The sequence below is a fragment of the Xiphias gladius genome, chromosome 12 (genome assembly GCF_016859285.1).
Source record: "Xiphias gladius isolate SHS-SW01 ecotype Sanya breed wild chromosome 12, ASM1685928v1, whole genome shotgun sequence".
NCBI classification, from domain to species: Eukaryota; Metazoa; Chordata; class Actinopteri; order Istiophoriformes; family Xiphiidae; genus Xiphias; species Xiphias gladius.
The window spans coordinates 1944957-1958054 of NC_053411.1; the positions used below are offsets into that span (position 1 = coordinate 1944957).

A 13098-nucleotide genomic window follows, 5' to 3' on the forward strand; every position below is an offset into this window, starting at 1 on the left:
AGCTACATCATAGGAACAAATCATCAGTTTGTCCTCAGTGGACTTTTGGCTGCACTGCTATAAGCCCAGTTATGTACACTTATGCTTTGTTAAGAGATTAATAACTTTTTCAAACAAATAAAGGATGAAGTTGAAAATAGTTGAAAATTGGTTTGGTTTTAGAGATGCTGTTAGCTCTGTTTCTCATTTTGAGGTCATTTAAGTGGATGCAAAGATTTGAGGTATGTGCAAGTCAGCCACTATGTACCACCTTCACTTGCTATAGAGACAGGGTCGATCAAGTATTCCCTGCTAATCCATTCATTTGTATACATTTTGTATAAATGTTGCCTTTTTCCTACATAACATATCATGTAAGATTACCCTAAGATATTATTTTATTGTTTGTAATAACAATAAAAGCTGTGTTTCTGAGCATAATTCATGCAAGTGTGAGCATGCACACAGAAAGACTCTCACCGTGCTATCTGTCCAGTGGTCCACTTGAGTTTGAGTATATGGAGGGTTCTCTGATAGTACTGATGATACCTGCATTAAATACATGCCAGTGAGTCTGAATAGCTGATAAGGTCAATTGTTATGCAGATGTTTTATTCAGGAAATCCTCAAGATTCCTTTATTGTTACATTCCATTATACAGTTATAAGAGAGTAAAATTCTTTGTTTTCAGCTCCTCGACATTTGAGCAGTGATAAAATAACAATAAAAATATAATACCATACTAAAGTTCAAATGTGTATTGTTTTTTGTGTTTGTGTATGCACAGCTACATGTGAGTGTGTGTGTGTGTGTGTGTGTGTGTGTGTGTGTGTGTGTGTGTGTGTGTATGTGTGTGTGTGTGTGTGTGTGTGTGTGTGTGTGTGTATGTGTGTGTGTGTGTATGTGTGTGTGTGTGTGTGTGTGTGAGAACGGCAAACAGGCAATGTGAGTGTCCATTGTTCATGAGCCTGGCTGCTTGGTGTAAAAAATTGTCCCCGAGCCTGCAGGTCTGGGCTTTGAGGCTGAGATACCACTTGCCAGTCGGCAGCAGCTCAAACAGTCCATGATAGGGGTGGCTGGGGTCTTTGATAAGCCTGCAGGCTTTACCGACGCACAGTCTGCTGTATAAATCCTGAATGGAAGGAAGTTCACATCCACTGATGCACTGGACTGCCTGCACAACCCTCTGCATTGTTTTGAGGGCAGAGCAGTTCTCATACCACGCAGTGATGCCTCCAGTCAAGATGCTCTCTGTTGTGCCTCTGTAGAAGACTCGTAAGATCTTGGGCCCACTTCCAAACTTTTTTCAGCTGTCTGAGGTGAAAGAGGCATTTTAGTGTTCATGTCCCAGATGGGGTCCTCTGTGATATGGACGCCAAAAAACTTGTAGTCGCTGACATCTCTACAGTAGACCATCTGAGGGTGATGAGGTCGAGCCTCTCTCCTCTCCTCCTGTAGTTCACGATCAGCTCCTTGGTCTTAGCAACGTTGAGAGAGAGGTTAATCTCCTGGCACCACTGTCAGGTTGTTGACTTGCCCTGTGCTGGAGGTAGATGTTAATAAACTCGAAAAAGGCTTTAAAAATATTCAGCTTGTCCAGAAGGGAGGCAGCAATGTTAGCTGTGCAGCTGGTCTCTGTTTAAAGTCTATTGTAGTGTGGCGTGCCTTCAACATACCACCTGAGTCATATTCACTTAGCTGTGTCTTGATCTTCTCTCTGTATTCCATTTTGGCCACTGGGACTGCTCTGCAGAGACCATAAAAGGCTACTTTTTCCACCACTTCTTAAAGACGGTGTCTTGTGTGGTAAGAGTAGCACGTACAGTACTGTTGATCCATGGTTTATGGTTCGGATACACTGCATTCGTTGGGACGTCCTCTATACACTATTCCGGATGAATCCTGTGACTGCTTCCGTGTATTCTTCAATGTCACCATTTGATGCATCACGTACCATCTGCAAGTCTCGGTGATCAAAATAGTCCTGTATTACAGTGTCCCATGGTCAGGAAAGCAGTGGATCATCTTCACAGTGTGCATTGCTTACTTCAGCCTCTGCCTATAGGTACAGTGATCAGATTTTCCAAACAGCGGGTGGACAACGGGTTTGAAGGCATTGCGGAACGGAGAGTAGAAGTTGTCTAGTAAACTATCTCCCTGTGTGTTTACATTGATGTATTGGAAAAAATTTGGTAATACTTTCCTCAGAGACGATTGCTTGAGGTCCCAGACACAATAAAAGCAGCTTCTGGGTGCAAGTTTGCCATGTTGCTAATTGTCCCGTACATTTCATTCAGTCCTTGGTCCATGGACTCCTTAGGCAGCCCGAGAGATATTCCATATTAGATATTCCAGGTCCAGGGCTTTGCAAACCAAGCATTGTTGATTTTCCAGGTAAAAAAAAAAAAAATCAAATAAAAGTTGAAAATTAAAAGACTGAATAAAATTTTCCAAAACATTTCATTTGTCAGATCAATGTATGATTGTAGTGACTTGTTTTTTTTCAATTTTCCATCACTGGAATGTTGGATAGAAAAGTGGAAAATAGAAAAATAGAAAATCAAAGTACTATTATTTCTGCTCATACCTAACAATATATAGCCTAAAGCAGTGGAACCCTTAAATTCTTGGGTGTTTTTTAAAACACATATTGCGAGTAGTTAGCAATCCAGCGCTTACAGCAGATTAAGCCATATATTAATATGATATTGCTTGTAACCGTTTCAGATCGTGTTATTAACAATAAACACAAAAAATACATATTTGTCATAAATTAAAATTTTACAATCATTTATAGATGTCAGGAAAAAGTGGCTTTTTTCAAATTCATTAATATTTCTCACTGTAGATTGTTTATTCTCTCACACATACCAAAATCAGTCAGCACGGTAATCACTAATCACAGTCACTTGCTTGTGGTTGTTACACAGTGGTAACTGCACAAATGTTCTGCTCCGTTCATTTTTGGTCGAGTACAGATGGACAGATGTGGCTCTCTGGCATTTCTGTGAGAGTTTTTCAGCTAAAGCGGTTCTGTTTCTGAAGAAACCAAAGCCTTTTAGAGCATCCATCAGCTTTGAGAAGTCATAGCGCTTCTTTCCTTTTCTCCATCCAGGGAAATTCCCTCATGAGTCCTAACTTCTCTTGGGACCGCTACCTGGACGTATCTTGACCACTGTCATTCTGACGCTCTTGTTCGGCTTTTAAATAATTTGATTCATAAATGGTACAAACAACTAATCAACAACTAATCCCTCATCAATAGTAGCCTCAGGTAGATCTTCATTTGCAGAACTGCTGTTATCAAACCTCTCCACTATCGAAGAAATTGCTTCGATTCACTTAGCCTGACACCCATGTGATAGCCATCGTGTTACTGTGACAGTAAGCGACATAATAGATTTCTTGCTCATTGTGACTGTATTTATTCATAGTAACAGTGAGAAAACACCATAACCATGAGGTCAAACTGGAAATAAAACAAGATGACCACTATGACCTGCGTCCAGCATCCCATGAAAAAAAATAACAGTCACACTCCTACAGTACATACCTCAAGCTGTTAACAACCCTATACAGTTTTTAGAGAAAAGCCTTAGAAAAACAATGCTGTTTATCATTTTTGACATTTTGACATCAGAGCACTGTTGCAGACAAATAGTTTGAGGAATACAAGGGGTTGAGTGCGTAATTGAATGAAATATATGCATTAGATGGGGATGTGTAGTCCTGGGTCGAGGTATGCAGGTAAGGGTTTAATCAGCAAAATCCTTAACAACTACAGCAGTTAAATGCAACATACACATTAATGCACCAGAAATATTAATTCATAGAATTAATTCAGATATAATAGTAAAACACTGACAGGGACTTTTTTCTGTATTATGAGTACTTTCACTTAAATCTTGATACCTAATCTGGCTACCCATGCTCGCCCAAGTCAAATTCAAATCACCAATGCTTGCCCAGATACACTTATGGGTCGGTATCCATCTACCACTGCGTTTCTCCAAGGAACATCGTCTGGCATTGCCATTTCTGCCCACAAGGCAATCACAGTCCAGACTGTTCTCATTTGTGGTTCCCTGATGGTGGAGGGAGCCACCAAATGTTGTCAGAGCACGGACGTCCTTCTCTATCTTAAAGAAACTCTTGAGGATTGATCTCTTCCAAGAGCACCTCCTCTCCTAACCCCTCACCTAACAGCTAACATTTAACACCCTGACATGCCTAACTTGCACTTTCTGTGCACTTCTTTACCTGGTCTCCTACTGTACTAAAGCTGTGTCTATCAAATGAGTAAATGTAAAAATGAAAATTTACTTACTTTACTTACTTACTTGCACCACTGCTTGCTAGTAACATTACCACCAGATTAACTACAACGTAGAGTTAAGATAGAACTTAAAATTTGCACCTCCTCTGGCAGGAGTAAGTCATGCCTTACTAACTGTTGCCATCGCGGAATAATTAAAGAAAATGGGAAAGAGATGTAAATGGTGAAGATCCTTTTCATATTTATGATGACACTGACATACATACTCAGTTTCGATACAGTTTCGTAGGAGTTGACTTAAGCGATGTTTTTACATCAAGGTGGAAGGGATGTTGATGTAATTATTCATCACGATCGTAGTTCTGTGTGCTTCAGCCAACTTCACCTTTGTAAAAAACATCAGAACACAAAAAATATAGCTCAAGCAAGTAAGTTATATAATCTTTCAGTTTCTAAGTAATGAAGTGTGTTATCATATTTTACCTAGTTCACAGGTGATAGCACACAATTTTATTTCTCTTAATAAACAGCCTACTGGTGGTCTTTTACTTTTTGTCAATAGCCAGTAGTACTTTTCTCTCCAATATTATCTGTATGCTACTCTGATGAAACGTCACTCTCTACGACATGTTCTGTTTACAGTTCTCATAGTTCAGTTGCAGTGTCAGAAGAGATGGTTCCACAAATCAAACTGGGCACTTCAGAGTGAAACTAACTAGTTTTCAGCGTAGCAGTTTGATTTTGACTTTACAGACAAACTTATGATCAGGTGGTGCAACAGGCTGCTTGTTTATAGTCACTTTAACTTTGCTAGCACCCACCGGTAAAACGATCACCGCCACTGCTTAACAAAAAACACAAAACAAGCTTATAACGGCAACCTTAAAACTTCATACATGTGCACATGTTGAGTTTGGCTTCATCAAGATCTTACTCAAACGGTTAAAGAAACAAAAAAACAAAAACCAACTGTAGCCCGACTGATACTGGATTTTGGAGTCCAATACCAATAAGAATATCTGAGAGTTTGAAAAATCCAACAGCGATCTATTGGCTAATAGTCTTAAAAAAACAACACATAACCTAAACAAATATTTACCTTCGCCAAGGAGGTTATGTTTTCACCCGTCTGTTTGTTTGTTTGTCTTTTTATCATTCAGCAGGGTTATGCAAAAAGTACTTAACCAGGGAACGGTTAGGGGAGTTAGAGTTAGGGCCAGGTAAAAACCCATTACATTTGGTGCAGATCTGGTTAAAGGGGCAGATTCAGGAATTGTATCACTTTCCTTTAAATTGTGAGATAGGCGGTTTTTGCCTTGGTGGAGGAATAAGACTTTGTATGTACTGAGTAGGATATTATACACTGTAAAATCAACTTCTCTTTGCTCTTTGGTGAATAAACTATGTAACAGAAACACTTTTTCTAAATAACCACAAACATATCTTCACCATTTCTGTACTGCAATTTTATCTGTGATAATCTGATATATTACATCGGTCCACACAGTATATCAATCACCCTCTAAAAAAAAACTGTGCCCGTATATTTATGGGAATGCTTTTACTGATTAAAAAAACTCAATGTTATTCCAACAAAGTATTTCAATAAATTCTACTGTTCAATTGTTTGACAGCTTTTTAGTGTTATAAGTTGTAGGAACACCACAGAAATAAACCATTAGACTGTAATGTGTTACAGGCAACAAGGATTGTAACTACTGCAGTTCAGAATTATGCACTTAGTAAATCAGTCACAATTAATAATTGCAAGTTCCACTGTAACAATCAGCTTATCTACACATATAATTTCAACCATCAGATGATATATGTTTAATTTTTGCCACTGCTGTTGATTGAAAGGTGGCAGGAATCCCAAAAGGCATATGTGATGGGACAACTTTCAGATGAGAATGAAACAAAGGGCTAAACACAATGCAAAGAGAGAAGGAATGCATAAAATATCGGCAAAAAGAAACATCAGCTTTATGAAATGCAGTGCCTGTGTTGCAGCATTTGCTTGAATGTAAATGTTCTTGGGTTGATTTTTGTATGCAGTGAGATTCATAGAGCCTCACCTTTTTGCTTCACTGTGGCATCCTTTCAAAAGATCACTTGTCCCTTATTATACAAAGACTTCATCTGCATTGTGATGTTTCAGGGTTCGGTCACTTGAATTTAAGCGGCAAAGTGAGGGTGTCATCTTTGAATACCTTTTGGTTTTCTTAGTTCTGAAACCTTATATTGCGCAAGAATACTTCCATAGTTGACTAAATGCAGACTTCAGCTTGGAAATTTATAAAAACACAAGTACTGTCATAAAACACAGATTGAAAATGGCCAATTTGTCTTGGCAGCTGCTCAAGTTCAAATTTGGTTGTCACAACCTGGTCAGACAAACAAGACTAAAAGTGTACACCCTCTCGAGGCAAATTAACTCCTACAAACATGTTTGATGTATCTACTCTGGTCACGCAGAACTGCAGATGGGATCCTGTCTCTGCATGTGGCAGTGGTTTTGGGCACAGTAGGCCCTCACAGATGGCAGACCAGAAACAAGCCCTAAAAGGCCAATGTCTTTGGCTGCATCCACACCACATCCTGTACATGTAACCAGATTAATTGCTGGGAGCTGACAAAGAGCATTCTCACTGACAGTTGATTTGTATGTTGGCTCTAACAGAGCACTCACTTCTCTTGCTGCTGCTGTTCAAATGAAAGAGCTCATTTCACACTCTGATGAGCTGACAGAGGCTTTTGAATAGTCGAAAATCGACATGCAGACATAATTTAAACCTTGCCGTGATAAATCCCTTTTCATCAACAGTCAGTCTTTGAGCCGATAGGCAGAGTTGCTTTTAGAAATAATGAAAGGTGTGATACCTTTGCACCTGAAAGGTTGAGTTGAAAGTGTTAATTTCATGTCATTTTTTCTTTTTTCTTTTTTTTTTTTCCTTTTGTACAAGTTAAAATATTGTAGTGAGCACAGCAAGTCAGGTGTGCTGGCAGCTTGTCTGGTTACTTTTTGCTTTTAAAAAATAACTCTTCTATTTTGTATTTCTTATTTCCTTAGCATTTTATATTTTCCAGGAAAGTGACCTAAATTCACCGCTACCCTTCTCTTTATAGTTCAATTAGAAATGTAACGGTACACACACACACACACACACACACACACACACACACACACACACACACACACACAAAAACAACCCACAGTTCAGTACGTAACTCAGTTTTATGGTCACAGTTTTGTACGTTTTTCAGTAAATGATAACAACAAAAAGGTACCATTTTTGTTGCATATTGAAAAATTTAAGCATTGCTCATTGGCCATAATTCACGTTGTAAAATTATGGCAGGTAACTGCAGCTTGTGTTCATTGTTATAGGGCAGTGGAAAATTCCTGGATGACTTCAGACTGAGCTCATTTACGCAGGATATTGTATAATTCCCGAACGAGTGCAGCTTGTACCTTTTTATGCAGAGCAGTGGATCAATCCTCGATGACAAGAGCATCGTTATAGGGCAGTGGATAATTCCTGGACGACTTCAGGCTGAGCTCATTTATACAGGACATTGGATAATTCCTGATTGACTGCAGGGCTTGTTTGTTTATAGAGGGCAGTGGAAAATTCCAGGATGACTGCAGCATTTAAAGAAAAACCAGTATAAAAAGGGCATGTGTAACAGACTGAGCAACTGACTGAAATGTGCTTTTGAAGGAAAATTATACTTGGTTTCTAGCTCTGTAATAGACCCATTTTCATGACGCTGTCCCAAATTCTTTAACAATCAATATGTTTGATTGATTGTGTTTTCCAAAAACAAACCCAGCTGTAGTTGAGCAATGTTTGCACACAGTTTTAGACCAATCCACCACTTGTTGTCCAGTGTTGCTGTATCTAACTAGTGAACCACAACACCAAACAATAGTTCTAAACAATGTGACAGGCTCTTTCTTTGCGATAAAAGCAGAGACATATTTACATTAGCTTTCATCTACAGGCTAACTCAACTAGCATGGCTTAGCTAACAGAAAATGTTCCAAAACTTTTCAGGTGGAACACTTTAGAATATATATTCTGTACCTGCAGACGTCTATTTAATCAGAGTCTATTACACTAATTCAACAGTAATGTTTCACAGAGTGTACAAAACCAAACAAAGTTGGAGGCCAACATGTGTATGAACTATGGATACGTGTATCAGTGCATCCTAGAGTTCATAAATTCTTTGTGGCTGGTACATTAAAAAAGACTACAAATTACTGTATATTGTACTGTATGTTGTGCACATATTTTGTACTGTATGTTGTGTGGCCCATTAGATATGGGCCACACTACTGTCTCACAAAGACAGTTGTGTGTTTTATTCAGTTAACATGTTGATATTGCCTATCAGAGGAGTGTGGAAACATTGGCTACGATAATAAGTCTCCAGCAGTGACTCACTTTAGCTTTGATTCCCCGTGTCCATCACACTCTCAACCAGCCTGCCTTCTTATTAAAGTTCTTCAAATCATGCTTCTTTTGTTGCAAGATTGATAAATTCATGTCAAATCCTTATCAGGATGTTTGAGTGGCCGAGCCCCAGCTTTCATATGAACACAGTCATCCTCTAAGGAACTTTGCATGTATTTATTCATTCCTCTTACTTGTTCAACTACAGTGGGCAGTGATTTTACTGGCAGCTGTAGTCATGGGACAGGAGCACAGGGCTCGCTTTGGGGACACTTACACCACTGAGTCGATCCAGCAGATCGATTCACTGTTGGCTGCACTGGAGGCATGTCTGCATAAACATTATCATAGCTTTTTAAAGCTTTCCTCCAGATGAAATATCAAGTATTGATGTCAATTCTTTTCTCTTTCAGGATCACTGCTTCTACCAAGGCCATGTAAGAGGACATCCGGAGTCCTGGGTAGCTCTCAGCACATGCTCAGGAGTCAGGTACAGTTGACAGCTCAAGATTCAGTCCTGTTAGAGTTTGTGTTTTTTAGTTCGGGTAGTTCCAGTTTGGGTAAAGCTGCTCTGATGTGAGCCAGACAAATTACAGCAGGTTACATATGAGATTTAGTTTACTCAGGTCATTCAGATTCAAAGTGTTTTATTGTTTTTGTGGGCATAGCCTTGCTGATGTGGATGTGTTATGAATATGAATGCACACATTTGATTGAGGCATTACCATTCATGGCAACCGCTGCAAAGTTATTAAGAAATATAGTCCTTTATATTTGGCTAGCTCCAGAGCCAGCTAAACCAGCTGTCCATATGCTCAAACCTAGCCTAGTTATAAAGGTAAGTGTTAATATAGTGGAGATTTATACATTACTCAATTAAAAACTAGTCCTTATGTTATTGAAGTAGTTGTTTTTCAAAACAAGCAACAGGCCATGTATAACTGCTGCATAATTGAACCAAGTGATAACAGTAGCTAGCTAATACAGTATGTGAGCCGTTTAGATTAGAGAGTAAAGAAGATAATATTTGATATGGTTGACATATCTGACCTGACACTTAAAGAAGTGGTAAAATTTTCAATTCCATTACACAAAAATAACCCAGTACCTCAAACTACAAATGACATACTAGCTGAACCCTACAAAGACTGGACAAACTACACATTTTCGATTTACTTCTAATTGAATTTATTTCTATATTATAGTGTTTTTATTCTTCCCAAGAATGCAAGTTACTTACTTACTAAATTGCACAGATTTTTTGGCAGTCAGGAAGGGGCATCAACCTTATGACCTGGTAAATTCACTAGACAGCAAACCACTGGTAAGTAATGAACAGCAATTGTTGCATGTTCTTCTACGGAAAAAAACATGGAGGGTAACCATCAGCTTGCACTGTTTATATGCAGTGCAATCTGCACTGAAAGGGCCAAAAAAGTAGTAAATACACTCAGGATTTGAGTGAGATCACAAATCGAGAGGTGTGGGCAATGATACTGAAATGACAAATCAGTCTGGTTTTCAGGGTAATAACTAAAACCACTTACAATAAGAGATCAGCAGAAAGCATGTTACTACAGGATACAGTTTGAGAAAGTTACTAAGTAAAAAGTCAATATTAATCAATGCTGGATTACTAACTGGAAAAGGGGGCAACTGTCCTGGGGCCTAGGACCATATTTTGTGGTAATTACTTTTTGGTCATCTGATTCATTGCAAATGTGTTTGCAGATACTGTATGCACTGCTAAAGCACAATTAAAAAGTGACGTGTAAGGTTGCGCTTGCATCTTTTGGCCCTGTTTAATAGAGGTGCACGGTCTCAAAATCGAGTTGTAATACATTTAATATGGCAAGATAAGGAAAGATCCTGGTAGGAAAATGTGCATAATTACTTCAGACACAAGCTGTGTAATTACATTTAACCCATACCACAATCTTTTCCTAACGTTATCCAAAGTGCTTTAGTTGCATAAACCACAGATGGGACTCTGGACACGAACCCTGGTCTATGGTGTGACAGTCATGCGTTTTGTGTGTCCACCACCCACCATGCCTGTTAACATAATCCAGCCAGCAAATACGCTTTCAACAAAACTTATTTATTGTTGCAGTTTCATTGTATATGAATGTGATTTTTAGGAGACAGGGTTGATCAGGTGGATTGCTGGGTGCAGATTTATCCATCTAATAATGATAATGATAATGTGCTTACATGGTGCATATCCCTAAATAAACTTGTGTTCAATCAAATGATCACAAACTGGACCACAATATTCCCAAGTAGAAATAAGGCTGAGGGGGACTCTGAGCAACATGGAGGAACATTTGTGTTTGGGAGGTCAATAGGAGCCCACAGCTCATTTTCATTTTCACTTCTGAACGAAGAAATATCTCAGAGCCAGCCTACAAATGAAAGTTGAGTTCATAAGTAATAAAACGCACCTTGCTTCGTTCCACACACTCTTAATTACACACAATAATTGGTCTGGTATGACCAGTAGCTTACGCTGGCTAATGTTAGCTAATCTTAGCAGTTTTCTCTCCACTTTACTGCCACAACCCCTCACCTGACTCATGTGCATTTAGACCTGTAGACACAGGTTTTGTTTATTTTAATGTCAATAAAAGACTCACACCGAAAGCTCAGATTCCCAAAAAATATATTCATGAATTTGATCCAGTAAAAGAGACATTGACTTACAGCTCAGTGGGGCTTTAGTAGGAATTAATTCAAAAGCCAGTTCAGTAAATCTAAACAGATAAGAGTTTGAGGAAGTTTTTCATCAAGCTGTAAGAAAATTTTTATATATTTTTCTTTCTAATGGTGGCTGGTTCAGTGCTGACACATCCGTCAGCACTCTTCAGTCCTTCTGTCCTGATCTGGGAAGGTAGCCAGATGCTGCTTGTTGACAGCAGCTTTGATGAGAACAGAGCAGACGTGGGGGAGAATAGAGATCTGTAAGCCAGCAGAATGTAAATGCTTTCTAAAAAGATCCAGTCATTCACAGAGCCATCCAAATGTGTGCTGACTGATACAAGTTTGCTCTTGGACTGAAAACTAATTGAAATTATAATGAGCCATTAAGTTTATTTAAGGGATGTAGTGGTAAAATAACAGGAATTTGTTGAGTACAAACATATCTTTCAACAAAAACATTTTTTTCATCAGAAAATTATTATTCAAAGTTATTAATCATTAATGATTATTCAACAGTATAAGCAAAACCTGTCAACATATCATGTGTGGCTATGTTATCCTAACACAGCCACACATGAACATTGCATGAATAAAGTATAGTTTTTTAAAGAGAAATGTAATGTATTCCCTGCAAATCTTGGTTTTGTTGACCTCAAGTGGTTTAACTTCTCAACCTGCTTTTCAGTTACAGCACTGATTTAAATTGACCCATGCATCAAAATGAAATGTTCACGGTTGGATAGCTAATAGGATCCTCTGTTGGTTAGGAGAACTCTGTATAGTGACAAATAATTTTAACTCAAGGTGCACTTACTGTCCTAGTAACTACAGTTATTTTACCTTCTACATCAGTGAATTAGTTAAGAAAGATGTATTGAAATCGATACAGCACATCCAGAGATATCATCTACTTCCTTGTCAAAACCAAGCCTACATTGCTCACAGTGCAATTTGACCCATGACAATTCAGCACTGAGTTTACCTTTGATAATGGCCTTCAATAATAAAAATCATCCCTTGTTACGCAGCCCGAAGAGTGAAGAGTTTAAACCAGAAAGCAGTCATGGGACTTTGTTTGCCATCGTTCACAGAGAGAGAGCGAGCACCGGAAAACTACTGCCCTCCACCTAATGTTCTGTTAACTTATTGACATATTATAATTATAGCCTACACTGGGTTTCCGTTATGACTATATAGCTCACATGCAGTCTCCACTTTCTCCTTTAACAACATGCTACTTCTAATATGGTTGAAAAAAAATAATATTTATAGTTTTTTATGTCTATGATATATTCAGAAAAAGATTAGAGATGAAACTATAGTTAAAGGTGCCAGTTTTATGTAATGCTGCTGGTATGATACCAATATGACTATCAACAAATCTTTTTACTTCTATTTTTGCTGAGAACCGTGCTGGCACACATGGAAAATAGACGAGACGTCTAAACTCTAGATCACGTGCAGCTGTAGCAGGGTTCGAGCTGCACCTCAGACGTGATGCAGGCCCTGTGGCTGCTCTAGCTTGTTACCATGGGCCCCAAGATGAACAGCAAGAAGTTCCACGATCGTCAGGTACAGGTGAAGTAGGTGGCGCGGCCCAGGCTTAATGTATCCTGGAGCCTTTGGGCTGCAGCAGAGATGAAGGGCAGGCTACAGAGATCTGGTGAGCTCACTTCTCTCTAA

General features: G+C 38.8%; 1 protein-coding gene across 2 annotated transcripts in view; it reads left to right on the forward strand.

Annotated features, from left to right (window-relative positions):
• The window catches only part of adam19a (ADAM metallopeptidase domain 19a), a 206338-nt gene that overhangs the window by 131198 nt on the left and 62042 nt on the right, over window positions 1-13098 (forward strand). For both annotated transcript variants that reach the window (XM_040140979.1, XM_040140981.1), the window contains one exon: window positions 9129-9205. In XM_040140979.1, coding sequence (XP_039996913.1) covers window positions 9129-9205 — 77 coding nt within the window. The remainder of the gene's footprint in view (window positions 1-9128; window positions 9206-13098) is intronic.